General features: G+C 40.8%; 1 protein-coding gene across 1 annotated transcript; it reads right to left on the bottom strand.

The window, feature by feature from the left end:
- Positions 1–7442: 7442 nt before the first annotated feature.
- LOC131394520 (zinc finger protein 709-like) lies at positions 7443–20570 on the bottom strand. Its single transcript, XM_058525881.1, has 4 exons — positions 20414–20570; positions 11781–11907; positions 11515–11575; positions 7443–10609 (listed from the first exon to the last, which is right to left on the bottom strand). Exons 1-4 carry the CDS (start codon positions 20414–20416, stop codon positions 8539–8541), a joined length of 2262 nt encoding a protein of 753 aa, XP_058381864.1. The 5' UTR covers positions 20417–20570; the 3' UTR covers positions 7443–8538.
- Positions 20571–21896: the final 1326 nt, after the last annotated feature.

The following is a 21896-nucleotide window of genomic DNA, read 5'->3' as shown; positions in this document are numbered from 1 at the left end:
CTCCTTCATGTAAGCAGTTATTCTCTATATTGGCCTATCTCTCATTTTGGGAGCGTTGGTTTGCCGTGTAATCTCATCTCTCTTGGATCTAAGAAGAGGGGTTGCTTTTCAGATTGTTCAGTTTTCTCTTGTTGTGAAGATGAGATGATCACTCAGAGCTCTTTACATATCTGAACAGAAACCATCCATTCACTTCTCTTGCTGTATTTTCCCTTGTGAGACTATTCCATTTTCACTTGTTAATTCTACTGCTAGAGTTCATGTGGGTGGTTTCAAAGTTTTTCTTTTGTGACTAACGCATCTAAAAACATTATCATACTGAAATCTCTGTATTTTGATTTCTTTTCCTCATCTTACACAAATTCTTTCACCTGAATACATTTCCCATTGGTTATTTTCTCTTTTATCATTGTCCTTTTGGGGGCAGAATTAACCCCCTACCTAAAATGGGATTGGATGTCAAGTCAATGTGGCCACATGCATCAAGATGATATAAATGTTTATTACTCACAGGTACCGTCTAAGGAGAGCAGGGCAAGAGTAAGTGGGTTGCGGTGGCTTGTGTAGGGAGAATGGCTTCAACCTTTAAGATGTATAGGGGTAGAGGAGCAGGTTTTCAAAGTTTGACCCTCTTAACTATTGGCACAAAAAGAAAAGGGGCATGTGTCAACTTTCCTGACTTATTTATCCATTGTGGGCCAGACAGGGTGAGCAGGTCTCTAAGCTGATGAAGACTCAAATATTAAAAATGAGAGCATTGTCTTTATTAAAGTTCACTCTTGAGGCTTATTGACAGAATGATGACAAATCTCATAAAATGAATTTGAATTTGAATATTAATTGAAAAGTCATGTGAAAAGGACAAGAAATTATAATTAGGGTCACAAAGCCTCCAAAATATCTTTGAATCCTGTCATTGGAGGGTATAGGAGAGAGCCAGGAAAGAAAGTGTCAGTATGGTTCCAGAACTCTGTTCAGTTTATATTATCTTGATGCATGTGGCCACATTGACAGAACATTTTACTAATGTTATTGTTTCATTTCTTGTGTCATTTGTCGTGTTATTGGTGGCACCTTGCCAGCGCAGCCTGCCCACATGCAGCAAGCAGCCCTTTTAGGAGAAAGAACTCTCCCTGGCTGGTTAATACATAGTCCAAACCCAAGTACTCATCAGCTACCAGGGCTGCCATGGAGTTTTCTTTCATGTAAAATGTCTCAAACATTAGCTGTCTGCTACACATATTTTGAATGTTTTAGACATTTCTTGATTGGCAGTAAGGATGTGCTTGTTGAATGACATCATGTGTGCCCAGGTCAGGACCAGTGACTCCCAGGACGATGAGCACACGAGTGCAAATGGTAGGAAAACAGTACATTCATGTTGGACGGACTGAAAGGGTCTTGAAGGCGGGTGCCCAGAATGAAATATTGACATGCAGGGCACACCGCCTATGGGTGATGTTAGGAGGAAGACCCAGGAGTGGGATATAAGAGTGTGGCTAGGGAGCATGATTACAATAAATCAAAGACCTGTAGGAGTGGCAATTCTGACAGAAAAGTCTAGAATAGAAAGGCTCTACTTATAAGGTGCCAGTCAGCCTGATGATGAGAACAAAATAATAAGCCCCAAAGACTGGAGATTGAATGTAACTCAAACAGCAGGAGCATCTATTTAGGAGAATGCAAGTTTTGGCTAAGTAAGCCATTAGGCCATCGTAAGAGCATTGCAGCCTGAGTCATAGAGAGGTACAAGATCCATTAAATACCTTTTCAAGAGCCTGATATTTTTATGTTTTGAGACAGTTGATAATACCGATAATTTCTAGAATTTCTTGGTGAGTCCTTGATTCTGGCTTCTGGGGGATCATGTATGATAGGGTGAGCAATTGGTGTATATAAGGTTCTTCCATGGTCTGAGTGTAGCAAGCAGCCCAGCAGAGGGGGTGAGGAGCCCTACAGAGTCTATCTGCCATCCACCTGGACTTAACGTGCACGGATTATGTTACCTATGACATGTTTTTTCCACATCGGATGCATTGGTCACTCACTAAGTTACCCATGGTAGGGAGGGAAGTCCCTTGAATTTTGCCTAGACTTGTAGGTTAGAGGCCTCTTAGTGGTTTCCTTTCACAGGGGCCCATGGGCCAAGATTAATGCCATCATGTCTGAGGTGTCAGTATGTGTCTCAGAAATGTAAGTGAATTTATCACCCTGAGCAATGAAATGAGCCTCTGCAGGCTGAGGTTTAATATGTGCAGAGTAAGTGGTGACCTTGAGTCATACTTGGGGATTGTGAGGCAAGGTATCCCAGAGTTTTTTATGCCAAAGTGGTGACCCTGGGTCACGAGTTGTTGCTATTGGTGGATGAGACAGCAAGATCATTGGAAAAGGTTCGAGGATCTGTAAAAATGTGAGGAAGAGTTCGATTCTTGGCCAGGGAATTCTCTATTACTAGCACAATTACCTGGAGTTTGACTAATCAGTCTGACCCAATCTGTGACCAAGGACGGCCTGTTTGATCCAGGGAAAGAACAGAGCAACTCTGAAGTGGACCCCATCATGTGTGGTGGTGCACACTGTTCATAAAGTATATGAACTCCCTGGTCATTCATATGCTCCCAAGTCACTGCCAAAGTGGCCAATGAGTCTAAAATAGAGGTGACCTCCTCCAGAATTTATTACATCAATCAGAGAAGAGGGGAACACACTTCCTCCTGTAGGTGTGATATGCCAGAAGCACCATTTTTGGCTCTATCCTGTAAGTACCTATATCTCTTCAATGAGGCCTTTAATATTAGCAAACCTGATGGGTCCTGCATTTCTGACCCAAGGCAAAATGTGAAGCTGGCTGTGGAGGATCAACTCAAGCCCTGGGAGGGCCTCCCTTTACAAAAATACTCTGTCAGTTGGCATCAGTGGATTCTCTAATTGTGTGTAGCACTGGATGAGCAGCATAATTTTGGTACAAGAATGCCTTGGGCAATTTATGTCCACCATGGAGGTTTGGAGACTCTTAGATGCATTATAGTAGGCTGCTAAAGCCTCTATGGGAAACGGGTGTGTGTAACGGGACACTCATGTATTGACTTATTTAGACAAATTCTAGAGCCATTTATTTCTCTGCTAAAAGTCAATCTGTTTAAGCATTGTTGAATATACAAGCAAGCAGATCTGCTAATACGTGACGTTTCTAGTCACCGTGGCTGACAGAATGTGTCACGACATGGGTTCTACCACTGCTTCCATGACCTCAGCTCACAGGCCTCTGGCATTATCTTGTGGAAATTTTCCAAAGTGGGATCTGCATGTATTTCTAAGGATGTTTCCAAGTAAGCAGGCATGAGTACGCTTGAGTTGAGAAATGAAGAGCTGGAAAGGTCAATGGATAATAACGGAAAGAAAGGGTGCCAATGCGTACGAATGAGGATACTCCCAGGCAGATCCCACTTAGGAGACACCTTTATGTTTCAGAATCACAGTTATTTCTACAGATCTGTCCACAGAACCTGATTTAAACTCACAGACAGATTCTAGGAGCCCTCTCACTTCACTCCTAGTTATGAGTAGGAGACCAGGGCAGGTGCAACCCCAGAGGGTGTTTTCTCAATTAAGACAGGGTTGCAAGAAAGGCCTGTTGAGGACTGCATTCTTCTTTTCAATACTTCAATTCTTCCTAAGGATCCCACAGTGCTAGAAAGAAGTGTTGAATGCATAAAAATCAAGGATCAAGAGAGTTTAACATTATCCTAACATATGAAAGTGATTCAGTTATTCATTTTCTCTTAATTATATAAATATACAATATTTATGTATACTTCTGAATTTTGACAAATGTATAGTAATCCTGACACTAAAAAATGGAAAATGTGCAATCATCAAAAACAACACTCTTGCGTTGCCCATTTGAATAACTCCCCTCCAGTACATCAGTTAATCATTAAAAAAATGGAAGAATAATGATTTCTTTTGCTCTTTATTAAACCTCACAGCTGTTACTTTTCTGTCCGATTTTTCCACAACATAGCTGGACATCTAAGCATATGGAAATGAAAACGGAACAGCAAAATGGGCTATGGGACTTAGTGGATCATTAAAACTAAAAACTTCTAGCTACTCCTACTAAAAAACAGTGATTATTTTCCATTTCTCCTTTTATTTATTTGTTTGTTTATTTATTTATTTATTTTGTGTGAGGAAGATCAGCCCTGAGCTAACATCCATGACAATCCTCCTCTTTTTGCTGAGGAAGACCGGATCTGAGCTAACATCTATTGCCAATCCTCCTCCTTTTTTTTTGCCCCCAAAGCCCCAGTAGATAGTTGTATGTCATAGTTGCACATCCTTCTAGTTGCTGTATGTGGGACGCGGCCTCAGCATGGCCGGAGAAGCGGCGCGTCGGTGCGCGCCGGGGATCCGAACCCAAGCCACCAGTGGCCGAGCGCGCGCACTTAACTGCTAAGCCACGGGGCCGGCCCTTCCATTTCTCCTTTTATACTCAATTAGGATATTCCTCAAAATGATACCCTCCCTCTGCAGCACATCTCAATTATTCCTTGGATGATTGCATCTAAACACCCATAGCTCTTTTTGGAGTTTCCACAGGGAGATCACAGTGGACTTGCATAGATATCACTCTACACATAGAACACACTCAGGATGAGCTAGAACAGTGCAGATGAATGCAACTGTTTCTCTAAATGGGAGGAACCCCATGGTTTAATGGGGTATATATTGCACATTCAGTCTGTACAGCAGCAACATGAAAATGCCAAAGACTATAACGTTTTGAATATTTAAAAGTAAATAAAAATTCTCTCAAATTATATTAAACACAAAAAGACACCATAAATATCTGTGGCTTAAATCAAACAGGAAGTCTCAAGTCTCTAACAATAATAATGACACCCTCACTCCCTCCTACCTGCACAGAAAACAGATATACACACTTCAGCCTCCCTACTAGCTCAATGTTATTATTTTAACTCTTCAAAGCTCTTATTTCCGTCTCATAAGACTAGGGTTCCCCATTTGTTGTTTTGTTTTTGTTTGTTTTTGTGAAGAAGATCAGCCCTGAGCTAACATCAATGTCAATCCTCCTCTTTTTACTGAGGAAGACTGCCCCTGGGCTAACATCCACACCCATCATCCTCCACTTTATATAGGACCCCTGCCACAGCATGGCCTGACAAGTGGTGCGTCGGTGCGCTCCCGGGATCCGAACCGGCGAACCCAGGGCAGCTGCAGCAGAGCACACGCACTTAAACACTTGCGCCACCAGGCCGGCCCCTCCCCATTTGTTACTCATCTCTCTTTTCCCACAAACATATAAGCACCAGGACTGCAAGAACTTGTTTGTTTTACACCAATATATCCAAATCCTACTGTGCCTTATTTCTGCCGAATTGGGTACACTGACTCTAAAGTGCATGGCATGGGAGGGATGTGGAAACATTAGCATCAAGAGCATAGTCTCTGAGAAAGAAAGGCTTGATTGGCACAGTGGTCCTGTCTCTCTCCCTTGCTAGGTTTGTATTGTCTCACAATTTACCAAAACCCAAAGGCCTCAGTTGAGTCATAAAGAACGTATTCAAAATATGTAGTATACTAAGAACTGAATTTTTATGTTTTAACTGAGGTACTTTATAATAAACAGTGTCTAATACACCATAGGAAATACGTCAGTGTTTTGATAATAAGTAGGAAAGACAAAAGCTGTTCCAGAGGACCAGGAGCTGGCCTGCAGTCACTGGAAGGACAAGTCTCATCCTGCTGAAGAGAAAAGTGACACCCACTTCCTTCACCAAAGTTAGACAAAACAAAACTAAGGGTATTTTGTAACCATTACAGTAAAAGTGGTAAAAGATAAAATCTCAAATCCTAAAAATGAGTAATAATCCCTACTTCTTACTAAAATGACTGACTGGAACTACGTACAAATTAACTTTAGCTCTACTGTATTGTTTTCAACTTCTAAAAAACAATGATTAGGTTTACCAAAGATAAAAGGTTTACCAAAGGTAGAATTGAGTCTGCCTCCTCACGGCATTCAATGCAGAAAATGACTTAATCCTTGAACAGGAATCACATCATCTAACATACGGCAAAATCTTGCAATAAGTCCTTCTGAACACCCTGTTACTGTTATACCTCATGGTCCTTTATGGTCTGTGGTCAATCTTACTAGACTTCATTACACCCCTCTCTTTGACTAGAGGTGCAATCCTGCAAGTCACTGGCAAGTAGACACTGACAAAACCATGATTTTAAGTTATGGGTTAAGAATGAATGAGAAATTACTTTCATGACAAAGATTGTAACTTTAAAAGAATAAAAAATACAGTTTGCCTGAGTAAAAAATACCTGAATCTGTATGTACATGATAAAATTGACTCACCATATATAATAATTAAATGAAGAAAATTGAAAAGTATATCAGAAAATCCATAATTTAAATGGATTTTAATATATCCTCCAAGGAAATGAAAACCACAGTAATATTTACTAACATACAATGGCTTAGAAAACAGTTGGGAGAATATATCAATGAAACAACTACAGGAGCACTCATTTCACCAAGAAATGCACATAGTATTAATGACACACAAACATTATTGAAGACACATTGAGGGAATATGTTCAGCTACAAGTAACAGGAAACACTCACTATCTTCCTGACATGAGAAACGTGATCATTCTCACGTGGAAGAACTGGGTCAAGGCAGCCGCTGCACAATGTAGCAGAGACGCAAACTCCCACATTGTTCTTTCTATGCCCCATTGTAGACGTCATGGTGAATCAGGAAAACATGCTCACTAGCACTATTAACAGCACAAGATGTTTCCTACAGAAATTAGACCTTCTACAGATATCATCCAGAGAAGAGGAGAATCAGAGAACACTCCCAACCACAAAAGTGTGAATTAGGTTTCTGGTGGACACAAGAGGCTGCACAGAAAATTCCTAACTCTAATGGATCTTTGATGTGAAATTTGTGAAAATACCAGTGGACAATATATCTCTATGGAAATGGAAATCAAACAGTTGGTGGTGGTATTCAAGATACTCTTGACTAGAAAGGCAAAGAATTCAGAAAATGTGATGGAAGATGGTGTCTTCCAAGCTCCTATGTAACTGTCTCTCTCCCTGCATGGCAGCTCCAAAATCTAACTAATGTCTTGTTTGCTTCTGCCTTCCAAATCTCATGCAAGTGAGGCTACTGGTGAATTCCAACTTGGAACCAAAAGGGGGATGGATTCTTAAAGATCTACTTCTTAATATTACTCTCATTGACATAATGCAATACATGCATGACATGTCCAGCTCGCGATTTTGTTGCCCTAGCACAGGACCCTATATAATTCAAAGTCTCTTCACCAAATACCAATCAGAAGGAAGGACAAAGAGCAAAGGGCTTAACATGAAAATAATTCACAAGAAAGTATACTCTTTGATACACTTGCCATACATCAAAATTTATTCCAACTGTTTAATAGTATAGAAAATAAAAAAAGTCTACTATACCCACTGCCCCAGAAAAGGAGCTTTCTCTAAGAAAGGCACAATATATACAATGGATTAGGCATATCTGGGAACTGCAATACAAAGACAGTAAGAAAATCCCAACAAATACAAACTGTCATTCTCAATTGTCCCTAAACACAGAAAAATGAATACACTATAAAAAAATTGAAGAGAAAATATTATCAGTTGATTTAAGGAAAAACCACTACTTAGTAATCTTATGTACTATTGATGAAGGATGACTTGCAGAATGATCTCACCTCAATCTTCATTTCTGAAAGCACTTAATAGAAATCCACAATCCAATGTCACACTTTAAGAAAGATCCTTGGTAAGCACAATAGGTTTACAAATTTCATAACAACTCTTTCATGTTGCAAGTTTTCTAGAACAGCCTACACATTAATTCCCATCAAATTTTCTCATGACTTATATTTGTATTTCTTTTTAGTGGGAATTACACATATAATGGTGTAAGCCATGTGATGTCTTTCCTGTGTTGTTCACATCCAAGATGTTGGAACCAAGGGACTCTTTTTATGCCTTCATTAAGATCTGGGATGACAAAAGTCTTACCACGTTCATTACTTTTACATGGTTTTTCTTCTAGTGTGCATTCTCCCATATCCTCAAAAGTTTGCATGACAAACAAAAGCTTTCCCACTTTCCTGTTATTCACAGGGTTTCTCTCCAGTACGAGTTCTTTCAATTCTTCAGAGAGAACTGGGAAAACAAATGCTTTACTATATTTTGCATATTCATACGGTTTCTATCCAGTATGATCTCTTTCATGTATTTGGAAAATTTGATGAGAACTGAAGACTTTCCCATTTTCTTTATATTCATAGGTTTTCACTCCAGTGTGATTTGTTTCATGTCTTCGGAGTAATCTGGGATACATGAATGCTTTCTCACATTCCTTACATTTGTAAAGTCCATCTCCAGTGTGAACAATCGTGTGATTGAAGGCTTGAAGGATCTCTAAAGGCTTTTCCACATTCCTTACATTCAAAGGGTTACTTTCCAGTATGAATTCTTTCATGTACTTGAAGAGAACTGGAAGAAATGAATGCTTTACTGCATTTTTTACATTCATATGGTTTCTCTCCTGTATGAATTCTTTCATGTACTCGAAGAGAACTGGTACAACTGAATGCTTTGCCACATTCTTTACATTCATAGGGTTTCTCTCCAGTGTGACTCCTTTCATGTATTCGAAATGCACTAGGAAAAACAAATACTTTCTTACATTCCTTACATTTATAAGGTCCATCTCCAGTGTGACAAATCATGTGTGATCGAAGGCCTGAGGGAGCTGTAAAGGCTTTCCCACATTCTTTACACTGATAGGGTTTCTCCCCAGTATGATTTCTTTCGTGTACTCGAAGAGACTTGGAATAAATGAATGCTTTACTGCATTTTTTACATTCATATGGTTTCTCTCCTGTATGAATTCTTTCATGTACTCGAAGAGAACTGGTACAACTGAATGCTTTGCTGCATTCTTTACATTCATATGGTTTCTCTCCAGTATGACTCCTTTCATGTATTTGAAATGAACTGGGATGAATGAATACTTTCCCACATTCCTTACATTTATAAGGTGCATCTCCAGTGTGAGTGATCATGTGAACTTGAAGGGTGGTGAGAGCAATAAAGTCTTTCCCACAGTCCTTACATTCATAGGGTTTCTTTCCAGTGTGACATCTCTCATGCATTCGAAGATTTCTGGGATGACTGAATGCTTTACCACAATTTTTACATTCATAGGGTTTCTCTCCAGTGTGACTCCTTTCATGCATTCGAAGTGCACTAGGAAAAACAAATACTTTCTTACATTCCTTACATTTATAAGGTCCATCTCCAGTGTGACAGATCATGTGTGATTGAAGGCTTGAGGGAGCTGTAAAGGCTTTCCCACATTCTTTACACTGATAGGGTTTCTCCCCAGTATGATTTCTTTCGTGTACTCGAAGAGACTTGGAATGAATGAATGCTTTACTGCACTTTTTACATTCATATGGTTTCTCTCCTGTATGAATTCTTTCATGTACTCGAAGAGAACTGGTACAACTGAATGCTTTGCTGCATTCTTTACATTCGTATGGTTTCTCTCCAGTATGACTCCTTTCATGTATTTGAAATGAACTGGGATGAACGAAAACTTTCCCACATTCCTTACATTTATAAGGTCCATCTCCAGTGTGAGTGATCATGTGAACTTGAAGGGTGGTGAGAGCAATAAAGTCTTTCCCACAGTCCTTACATTCATAGGGTTTCTTTCCAGTGTGACATCTTTCATGCACTCGAAGATTTCTGGGATGACTGAATGCTTTACCACAATTTTTACATTCATAGGGTTTCTCTCCAGTGTGACTCCTTTCATGTATTCGAAGTGCACTAGGAGAAACAAATACTTTCTTACATTCCTTACATTTATAAGGTCCATCTCCAGTGTGACAGATCATGTGTGATCGAAGGCCTGAGGGAGCTATAAAGGCTTTCCCACATTCTTTACACTGATAGGGTTTCTCTCCAGTATGATTTCTTTCATGTAATTGAAGAGACTTGGAATAAATGAATGCTTTACTGCATTTTTTACATTTATATGGTTTCTCTCCAGTATGAGTTCTTTCATGCGTTTGAAGACACCTGGAAGAAATGAATGCTTTATTGCATTTTTTACATTTATATGGTTTCTCTCCAGTATGACTTCTTTCATGTATTTGAAGAGACTTGGATGAAGCCAGTGCTTTACTGCATTTTTTACATTCATAGGGTTTCTCTCCAGTATGAGTTCTTTCATGTCTTCGAAGAGCACTGGGAAAAACGAAGGCTTTCCCACATTCCTTACATTTATATTTCTTCTCCCCATATTTTTCACAGTCATATGGTTTGTGTTCAGTGTGACCAGTAACGTGCCTATTAATGGATGAATGACGCATGAAGACTTTTCCACAGGCTCTATCTTTACATGGTTTTGCTGCACTAGTTTTCTTGTTCAGATCAACATTTGGAATAAGGATGAAGTTTTCTCCACACTGACTACCCTCTTCACTTTCACAGAGTCTCAATACCATATGACTTCTGTAAAACATAAGAAGTACATTATTAATCATTGCTTTATTAATGATTTTTATATTTGTTATATTTATTATAATTTATAGGAAAAGTTCAAGTTTTCTGCCTTGTCTGAATTCTCTGAAATTGAATATACTGAATGCTCCACAAGAGGACTTCACCCTTTCTATTATCCAAATGGTGATACTCATATACAGGATTTATTAGAACTGTTTCCAAGTGAATTTATTTTGTAAAAGCTGCACCTGTACCTCACATTTCAGAAGGTATATTTGGTCAAAATTTTCTAAGAATAGCTAAATTTCTTTTTTTTGTGAGGAAGATCAGCCCTGAGCTAATATCCACGCCCATCTTCCTCCACTTTATGTGGGATGCCACCACAGCATGGCCTGACAAGCGGTGCGTTGGTGCGCACCCGGGTTCCGAACTCGGGCCACCAGTGGTGGAGCACACGCACGTAACCACTATGCCACGAGGCTGGCCCCTAAGAATAGCTATATTTGAAACAAGGGTTATTCATTTTGTTTGCTTCTTTTTAAAATTTTCTAACATATCAGGATTCTCATGTGAGACATTACTTTTTTTTTTTTTTTTGTGAGGAAGATCAGCCCAGAGCTAACATCCGTGCTAATCCTCCTCTTTTTGCTGAGGAAGACCGGCTCTGAGCTAACATCTATTGCCAATCTTCCTCGTTTTTTTTCCCTCAAAGCCCCAGTAGATAGTTGTATGTCACAGCTGCACATCCTTCTAGCTGCTGTATGTGGGACATGGCCTCAGCGTGGTCGGAGAAGCGGTGCGTCGGTGTGCGCCCGGGATCCGAACCCAGGCAGCCAGTAGCGGAGCGCGTGCACTTAACCGCTAAGCCACGGGGCCAGCCCAAGACATTGCTTTCTATTGTGAGTGTGACTCACCTTAGTCTTCTCCCCTGGCTTTTGTACTCATCTTCAATGTCATGATCTTCCCTTCTTTTTCCTGAAATGCAGACCCAGGCAGTTGATTCCAAAGTATGGGAAATTATACAAAAAGTTTTAGATTCTAGGACCACGATGAGCTATGACCATTTCAAGTTTATTTACCAACATCTCCCCTTTTCCCATTCTACATCTTGGAACAATGTTAATGGGCAAGAAACACTCGTTCTCCAATTGGTGAAGTGAAGGAATGTCCTCATTCCTACCTACAGAGGCCAGGTTCCTGAAGGTTTCCCACATCACATCTCTGTAGAGTTTCTTCTGTGAAGGATCCAGTAAAGCCCACTCCTCTGGGGTGAAGTTCACAGCCACATCCTCAATGGCCACTGAGTCCTAAAACATCACAAATATGTGTAGAGTAGGATGCGTAAGGCTGACAGCATGGGGGAATCTACATTCCATTTCTAGGAAAGTTACACATGATTCTGTCATCTCTAAATATATATTCTATGATGTGATCATCAAAAACTCTTTTTCTGTGCACACTCCTCATCAATTTAACAGCATCATGAACACATGGAAATTATCTACACATTTTTACTGTGATCACATTTCATGATATTTCTCTGTAATGCAGGTTCAAGAGCATGTTGGGAAATGACAGAAATGCCATACAATGAAACAAATATAATTATGAAACGAAAAGAACAAAAAAGACAGAGTACAATATCCATTAAGCCTAGGACAACTCTCTTTAACAGAAGCATTAAAATACACAGGTTTGGAATACCTGAAGGAAAAGAAAGATAGAAAGTAATAGAGGAAACAAGTGAAGTAATAATCACCAAAATATCCTAAAATTAACGATAGCCAGCAAACTGCACATCCAGCAAACTCAGAGAACAGTAAACATGATAAACTCAAAAATGCACACCCAAGAATATCATATTCAACTAGAGAGAAATCAAAGAGCACATATTGAAAAATGACAAAGAATACACTTTTGAATACAGTCTCTGTCAAACAAAATTATCCATCAAAAATAAATGAAGGGGCCGGCCCGGTGGCGCAAGCGGTTAAGTGCGCGCGCTCCGCTGCGGCGGCCCGGGGTTCGCTGGTTTGGATCCCGGGCGCGCACCGACACACTGCTTGGTAAGCCATGCTGTGGCGGCGTCCCATATAAAGTGGAGGAAGATAGGCACTAATGTTAGCCCAGGGCCGTCTTCCTCAGCAAAAAAAAAAAAAAAAAAAAAAAAAAAAAAATAAATGAAAAATTAGTACTTTCTGAGACAAAAATTGAGGAAATTTGTCATGAGTGCACCCCCTTTGAATGAAATGTTCAAAAATGTATCAGAAAGAACGCAAATGATAAAGGTAGAGGATTAGAAAAAGAAAAAATGAAGGTAAAATATTTTTTATATTTCTAATTAAAATAACAGTTGATAGCTGTTTAAAATAATATTAGCAAAAATGTATTTGGTAGTGAGAAGCTTAAGATGAATGAAATAAATGACAGCAATGTGACACGGCACAGGGAGGGGAAATTGGAAATAGTGTATTATGAGGTACTTGCACACAGTGAAGTGGCATAGGTTTATTTGGCAGAAAATGTGGGTTAGTTATAAATGTGTACTGAAAGCTCAATGGCAACCACTAAAACAGCTTTTGAAAAAATGTGTAATTGTTATGCTAAGAGAGAGGAAACAAAAGAATCAGATAAAATGCTCTATTTCAGCCAGAGAACATGGAAAAAAACGTGGAAGACAAAAAGACACAAACAACAAGAGCAAAATAAAAAAACAGTAAAAGAGGTGCTAAATATTAATCCAGCTCTATCACAAACCACTTTAATCAACAATGGTCTCAACAAAATTGAAGGATATAGTAATATTAGATTCTTAAAAAACAAACTGAGTTATATTCTGTCTACAAGAAACCCACTTTCAATATAAAGACACAGACTAATGTAGTATAAATGGATGGAGAAAAGTATTAGATGCCAGCAGAGATCAAAAGAAAGCTGGCATAGGTTTATGAATTATAGAAAATGCAGATTTCAAGCCAAGGAAATTTCAGAGATAGAGAGGGACATTACCTACTGATAAAGGTGTCTATTCTCCAAGAAGGCACAGCCATCCTTGATGTGTACATGCGAAACAACAGAGCGGTAAAATATATAAGGCAAGGAGAAATAGAGGAATCCAGTTCAATAGTTGGGGAATTCAACAACCTCTGGGAAAAAAAGGACAATCTTATCAAATTTGAAAGAACAGAAATCATACAAAATATCTTCTCACATCACCTAGGCATTCACAGAGAGGTCAATAACGACCAGAAATTTGGAAAACCCCCAAATACGTGGACATTCAACAATACACTTCTAAAGAATACTTAAGATAAAAGAAGACGACTCAAGAGAAATGAAAAATTATTTTGAACTAAATGAAATGACAATACAGTATACAAAAGATTCTTGTATGCAGCAAAAGCAGTGTCTAGAGGGAAATTTATGCCATTGAACAAATACACTGGAAAAACCAAAGATCTATAATCATTAAAGTAAGCATCTACCTTAGGAAACAATAAAAGGAAGAGCCAAGTAAATCCAAAGTAAGCACAGTAAAAGAAATAGTAAAAATTAGAAAAGAAATCTATGTCATTGTGGGAAATCAATGGAGAAAATGAAAACAAAAAAAGCTGGTACTTAGACAAGACTGATAAAAATCTAGTCAAGATAAAAAAACAAGGTAGGCAGATATTACTAATATAAAAAAGGAAAGCAAGGGGAAATGAAATTACAAAACGATTTGATAGAATCCAACATTCATTTGTGATAAACTAGTAATAGAGGGAAAGTTCCACTTCTTGAGATGGAACATCCTTATGAATCCTCTAGCTAAAGTCATAACATTTGTTCCACATGGCATGATTGTCTCTGTGAAACATCTGAAAGAATTCACAACAACAGAAATAACTCCTAGAATTAATAAGAGAGTATAGCAAGGCTGAAGGATATGTGAGTCAATTGCTTTCCTTATAGACTCACAAAAATATACTCAAGTAATGTTTCACAAGGAAGCAAAGGCAACGCAAACGAAAAAGAAAGTCTTTTAAACAAATAGTGCTGGAAATAATGGATAACTACATACAAATACACAGAAACACAATGAATGTAGACACAGGCCATACACATTTCACAAAAATTAAGTCAAAACACTTCACAGACCTAAATGTAAAATGCCAAAGGAATAAACTCCTAGAAGATAAGAGAGAAAAATCTAGATGACTTTAGGTTTGGAGATGAATTTTTAGATACGAAACCAAACACCAAGTTCCACGAAAAAATAAAACACAAAAAATTTACTTCAGTAAAATGAAAAACGCCTGTTCTGAGAAAGTGTTAAGAGAATAAAAACATAATTTACAGAATAAGGGAAAATCTTTGTAAAACGCTTGTCTGGTAAACGAGTGTTATTAGAAATATCCAAAGAACTCTTAAAACTCAACAGTCAGAAGACAAAGAACCCAATTAGAGAGTAGGCAAAAGATCTGAACAGACATCTCACTGAAGAAGATATATAGATGGGAAATAAGCAATATAAAAACATGCTTCACATTAAATATCATTAGAAAGTTGCCAATAAAACAACGAGGTATCATTAAACACTTATTAAATGGGTAAAATGCAAAACACTCAGAACACCAACTATTGGTGAAGATGTGAAGCTACAGGTAATCCTCATTCATTGATGGTGGAAATAGAATTTGGTACACCTACAATGGAAGACAGGAAGTTTCTTTCTAAACAAAATACACTGTTGCTAAATAGAGTAAGAACCAACATTAAGGCTCCCTGGTATTTTTCCAAATCAGTTGAAACCTTATGTTCACACAAAAGCTACACATGAATGTTTACAGGCGCTTTATTCATAATTGGGAAGACAGAGTTTTCAACAGGATGTCCTTCAAGTGTTGAATAGATAAACAATCAGTGGTGCATCCATACAATGAAACACTGTTCAGTGATAAAAAGAAATGAGGTATCAAGCCATGAAAACACAGAGGAACCTTAAAAAGATATGTCTAAAGGAAAGAGGCCAATGTGACAAGGCTATATAGTGTATGATTCCAAGTATGTGACATTTTGGAAAAGACAACAGCATGAGCCAGTAGGAAGACCTTTGGTTGTGAAGAACTTGTGGGATGGAGGGAGGGATGAATCAATATGTGGAGCACAGAGGATTTTTAGGGAAGTGAAACCACACTCTGTGATACACAAATGATGGATCCATGTTATACATTTACCAAACTCATACATTATATAGCACAAAGAGTCAATGCTAACGTACACTGTGCACGGCCATTCATCAATATGGGTTGGAAATTGTAACAAATGTATCACAGTAATACAAAAAGTGAAAAATAGTGCAAACTGTGGATGCAGAGAGAGGGATTATGTGGAAACTATGTGAATTTTTATCAATTTTTCTGTAAACCTGGAACAGTTCAAAAAAAACTGGAGTCTTTCAAAAAAAAAAAAAAGATGAAGACAGACTCATTACAATTTGCCCCTGATGACTGAAACAGGACATCTCTCATTCAACTGATTTGAATAAGCCAGTATGGTGCTCTATGAGCCTGAGACCCACAAGGGAGGTGAAACTTCCACTGAATGCCTTGTTGGAGAGCAGGGCACTGTATACTCTGAGAGGTGCCATGGCCACTCTCAGTAGTGTCAGAACTCCAAGGTGGATAACGAGTGTCCTGGTGAGTCCTTGTATTATAGACCTAGTAACGTACAGACAAGTGTTACCTTGATTTCTATTTTTATTATCTCTCAGTCAAAAGATTCCCAGAGTTCTTTTACCACAAAGGGTCATCTCTTAGACCATAAACTAAATGTTTGTGAAAATATGCAGAACAGCCCAATTTTTTGGTCAGTGGTAAGATGACTGCCTGATGTTTGGTAGCTCTGGTGACACTTGGGTTTGGTTCTTCATCAGGGATGTCCCAATTAAGGGATGAAGAGCAGCAACTCTGCACTGAGCTCCATCATGTATGAATGTGTATTGTCATTAAAGGCTATGCACGCTCCAGAGCTGTGCATTCAGTTAATCCCAAGGAACTCCCCAGGGAACCAAGGTGTCTGGGAGAGGGGTGACTTCCTTCATCACCATAGCATCATTCAATGAACTGAAGAAAGGTCACGCCCCTCCTGCAGGTGGCATAAGTTCAGGGCCAAGGTTAGGTTCCTTCATATCACAAGTGTCAGTAGGTGGGCTGAGCTGGCAGGGTGCTGTTTCCAGCACTAAGGCATAACAGGTGCCTTGGTAGAGCGTCACATGCTCAGTGCTTCTCAGAGACTCTATTTTCAAGAGATCTCAGTATGAGATGATAATAGCAGCTCTAACGGCATATAGTGTGGGGACCAGGGCAGGTTCTTGCATCAGAAGCCTATGGACATCTTAAGGCCCTCCTCCAGAGAGCCTCAAATCACTGCCGTCAGGGTTAGAGGCCTCCTCCACGACAAATGGCTGCTTTACAGAGTTTAAGCAACCCGGGCTTAAGTTGGGTTTGAACTAACCCCTTTGCTGGGCCAAACTCAGACTGTGGGTGTTGTCCACTATAACCCAGAGGGTCAGGATCTTTGTTGCAATAGACACAGGGGCAGCAGCAGCAGTTACTCAGGGGTCCTGGAGAGCCCTCTGCAATCTCAACACCTACTGGCGGCATTTTCCTGTGTTCTTCTTTCTCTCTGAAATAACTGCTCTTCAAGGAGTGGCCATCTAATGGGTTTACCTCATTCACAGAGTATAATCATCCTCATAACCCCAGACATCCCCTAATGTCAAGGCGACCCCAGCCTCAGTCTCACCTTCGCTGTAAACACACAGATTCTGCCCAAGACATAGGACACAAGACCACAAGAAGGATGGCCCCATTCTCATACCCCTGCTTCCAAAGGACAAGGAATTATCAAAACTGTCAACTTGGAGTCCTGTGTATATAGAACCCAGGCTTGGTGGGGTCAACAACGCACACAGGGCAGCAGAGCTCACAGGAGGAGCTGCCCAGCAAGCAGCAGCTCACACTGCAGGAGCCTCCAGGCTTTCTCATCAGCCTGTCCAGACAAGAAGGCCTAGGGGAAAGGGAGGGGTGAGGCTTAAGTTTTCAGAAGCCAAACACCAAATATGTGGACCCTGGACACTCACTACAAGAACAAACATGGGTGAGAAAAATAGGCATTCTCATTGGCTTGTTTTTACATAAACACTAACAGGATGATGAAGCAGTGATCAAAACTGGTCATTTGAGGGGGACTGGAGTTAAGAGCAGAGGAGTGGGGCAGGACGCGCAGGCAGGGAGTCTTCTTAAGTTAGTTTCCTCTCAAAAATTTTTTAAACCTTCCCATGCATTATTTATTTAAAATAAGGAGAGAAATTTATATACACTATTTTTCCTTATGCTCGGTCATTATTTTTATTTAACTTCGGCTTTATAAAATTAATTTTAACATTTCTACTAGGAGACTACTCCAAGATATAATCCTTTAAACACTAATGGATACAAAACTGCAGACAATACAAAATTTACCAATCCCTTTCTAACAAAAAGGGCAAGGGGCATGATACTTTGTCCCTCCACTCCACTGCACACTGGGGATATTTTCAGGAAGGAGTAATGTATCATAAGACATTAGGGGTTTGCAATGAAGCCCTGCAATAAACTAGGAATTCCAAAGATTTACATAAGCTTTGATCTGTTTCCTCATATCACTGAAAATAGAAATTCAAGTGCTTTTTCCTCACATCCATTAAAATAGGAATTTATTTGCCTTAGGAATACCAAGGCCTTTTAAATGTCAAAGTTCTCTAGGGACACGGACAGAAAAACTGACCTAAAATTAGAAAACGCAAGTGAGAACTTAGTACACCCATCTCACACCTTGAGGTTCTCTTGTCTAAATGGAACAAAAACTTCTATTGGTTGAACAATTTTTTTGTCTCACATCATATTAACTTACATCTTAAAACCCCAAGTGCTAATGGAAACTAGAATCAAAGGGCTACAATCTTCAATTGATAAAGAAATCTAAGAACAGAAACACAAATATTATGAATCAGCTCACAGAAGAAGCCTGCTTGCCCAGAGTTCAGAAGGAAAACCCACACTCAGAAAGTTGACCACATGCCCAAAATTTAGGGTCCAAACACTGCCGGTTGAGACAGAACCCCCGGGGTGCGTCAGTCCCTGGTGAAGGGGGGTGGGGCACCTGAGCAGCCACAGGAGTGAACTCTGGGAGCTCCACACACCCTCCTCTCCCCAGGGAATAATGCACATGCTCCCTCTCTCAGGCTTCCCTTCTCACAATGAGGAAAACTCAGCTGGACTCAGATTCAAGTTCTGACACAAATCAACTCCCAAATTAATGAGCCCTACTCCAGGACGCAGAACTCGGACTTTCAAAGTTGAGTTACACTGTGAACAAGTTACACTCTGAGTGCACCTACACTGTGGATGCAAAACTCCAACTTACGTCTAGAAACAGGCCCAAGGAAACCACAGTTAAAACCTCAGAAAGGGCATCACCTCCCCACCCCCATGAGCACGTGCAGCCCCAGCTTTCCAGGGCTCTGCAGCTCCTCTCAGTATAGAGGCTCCTTCCATGGGGGGTGTGAGCAGTAGGACACCTGCAGGGGGAGGCTCCCCAGGAAGCACAACTGGGCCTTCAAGTCCTTCCCTGTGCAGGCCCAAGGGGGCCTTAGCTTAGATCCACTGCCCTCAGGCCTCTGCTCCCACTGGAGACTTTTGGACCACTATTGATATTTTACATGACACAAACCCAGTGTTGGATTAATCCAGCTAAAACATTCAAACCAGTCTTTATGTGGAAATAAGGGAAGAAAATTGTATGGCATTTTGCTGGCACAATAAGAAACCCCAGAAGAATGTATTGCATCGTGGGGGAAAAATGATGTTGACATAGTTTTATTTCCATGACAGGAAATTATTTTATAAACTATTAATCCTACTTGAACACTTCAAATGCGTTAGTATAAGCCAAGGAAATCTATTTGAAATCACCCAAAATAAAAGAACAGACCTCAGAATATTACCACCCATGATGGGAGGAAAAAAGTGAAATAAGAATTTCGTATACATGCAACGTAAAACTGGAATATTTTATTTCTCCTGAAATTCCCTTCTTTCTTTCCTCTTTGGAAATATTTTATATTGTTTCATGTCGTATCCACACACACAAAATCAATCTTTTACAAACAGCCACCCATTGACTGTGAGAAAATGATAAACAGCTAAAATACTGAATCTGTTTCAATCCAAACAGTTGATAACAATGCTGTGAATCGGAAGCAGGAAGTTGGCAATAGGGAATGAGGCGAGATTTTGGAAATTTAGGCGTTTGTGGCCAGCCCTAGGAAGACCTAGACTGGGGGGACAATGTCGTGGATTTGAGACCCTGTTCCCCAAATACATGGAAAATTCAGAAGAAAATGAGTGCCACCTGAGGAGAAAGAAGGACTGGAGACCCCACAGGCCACAGCTCCTCCCACGCACGAACCCGGAGACCGAGTCACGATTGTCCCTGATGTCCCCCCCGTGGTCGCCGCACCATCTGGGGACACGCGGGGCTGCGGGCGCAGAGCTGCCCAGAGCGGCTCCGGGGCCGCAGTCGCCGCGCGCAGTGACCACAGGACGCCCGGGGTCCCGGCTGCCGGCCCCGCCCCCACGCTGCGGCCGGAGGGGACTGAGGTCCGAGCGGCGCCCCCGCGGACTCGGGCCCGCAGACTCCGGAGGTGACCGCGGGGAGGCCGGTCCCGCCACAGCCGGTGCCGACCAGCCCTCCTCCCCGTCTCCTCACCCGGGGCCGCACACTCACCATTCCTACATTTACTGGGTCCCCTAAGCTCCTTCCTATGACTCCCGCGGTCGGTAAGGTCACAACCTGACAGAAGAGGCTGCAGAGCCACGCAGAGCCTTTAATGGCGGGGAGACGCGACCCGCAGCGTGGCTGGAGCCAGCAGCAACTTCCGGGGCGGCTGGGGAGCTTCGCCCCACCCACCTGCCCCGGCGCCGCCTCTGATTGGACAGTTCAAAAGACTCGGCCTCTTGTGTCTGAGTGACTGCCCCCTGAGTTCAGGTGTCTGAGCAGAAGGCCAGCCAGAACTCGTCCCCTGCAGGGACATTTGCATTGAAAGGTAGTGTTGGGAGGCGACTCCTGGAACTGTGATCCCTCTTTACAAACACACACAAATGAAAGTCGCCTCACCATAGGCAATAATTAGTCTCTCACTTTTGATCTTTGTTTTGAAAAATAGGTACACAGTCACAGATACTGTGACCAGCGAACTAGGCAAAGAAAGGGATATCCAGGATCTGATAAAAGCTAACATCATCTGTTGAGTGTTTGCAGAGGTAAAGTTTCAGGAAGAGCCCAACCACTGAAGGATCCCACAAGCAAGCTAGCTGAAGCCAGATCTAGCCGCCTCAAACTGCTCTTAGTGAACTGAAGTGAACTGTCCCCATTATAATTTTATTCACATATTTATTGTCCTCTGGGAGAGACCGAGCAGCCATTTCTGGATCATACGATGTATGTAGTAGCATGTGTACATTCTACCAATGAGACTTAAAGGAACATGACTGTTAGGAAATAACTCGGGATCTCCTGCCTTTTCCTTAACCGAATATTCATGAACTGTACTGTGACCTAACAATAAAAGGACTCCCCAAATTCTTGTTCTGGGAAACAATGCTTTGGGAGGGAACTCCAGTGTTCTCCATCGCTTGTGCAATTAATAAACCTTTCTTCATCTACTTCTGCCTTGATTGTGCTTTTTGGCTCCAGAATCACCAAAAGATGAACCCAGCAAGTTCAGTTACAATACCAGGGATGCATTAGGTGGGCATCCTCCCAAGACTTCAGTCAGATTCAGAATAAGAGCACTGGGAGCATAAATAAGCCATCATTTTAGCAGAAAACTGACTTCTGGATATTCAGAATAGGTATGATGGTGCTCAGGGCAAGCTGCCCCAGGAAGCACCACTCTGGTATGCGGATTATTTCGAGCTGAAGACAATAAGGATATTTGACCTCCCCCACTAACTGCCTAGAGAATCTGGCATGGTGGCTCATTCCTGGAACAGATCTTCTATCATGATGGCTATAAAGATAATGTAAAATGCATGTTGCAATGGGAGGGGCACCAAGCCCCTTTTATCAAAAAACTCTATCTCTCCCTGACCAAATTATCAATAGATGACCCTGAAAAGAATTGTCCTTCTGCCCTCTGAAGTCCCAGGCCACTATCCACCCCCAACACGTTCCTTCGCCTTTAGCTGCAATACTTAAGAAAGCAGCT

This window comes from Diceros bicornis, chromosome 30, assembly GCF_020826845.1.
Source record: "Diceros bicornis minor isolate mBicDic1 chromosome 30, mDicBic1.mat.cur, whole genome shotgun sequence".
NCBI classification, from domain to species: Eukaryota; Metazoa; Chordata; class Mammalia; order Perissodactyla; family Rhinocerotidae; genus Diceros; species Diceros bicornis.
This window is presented reverse-complemented; position numbering and strand designations above follow the sequence as displayed.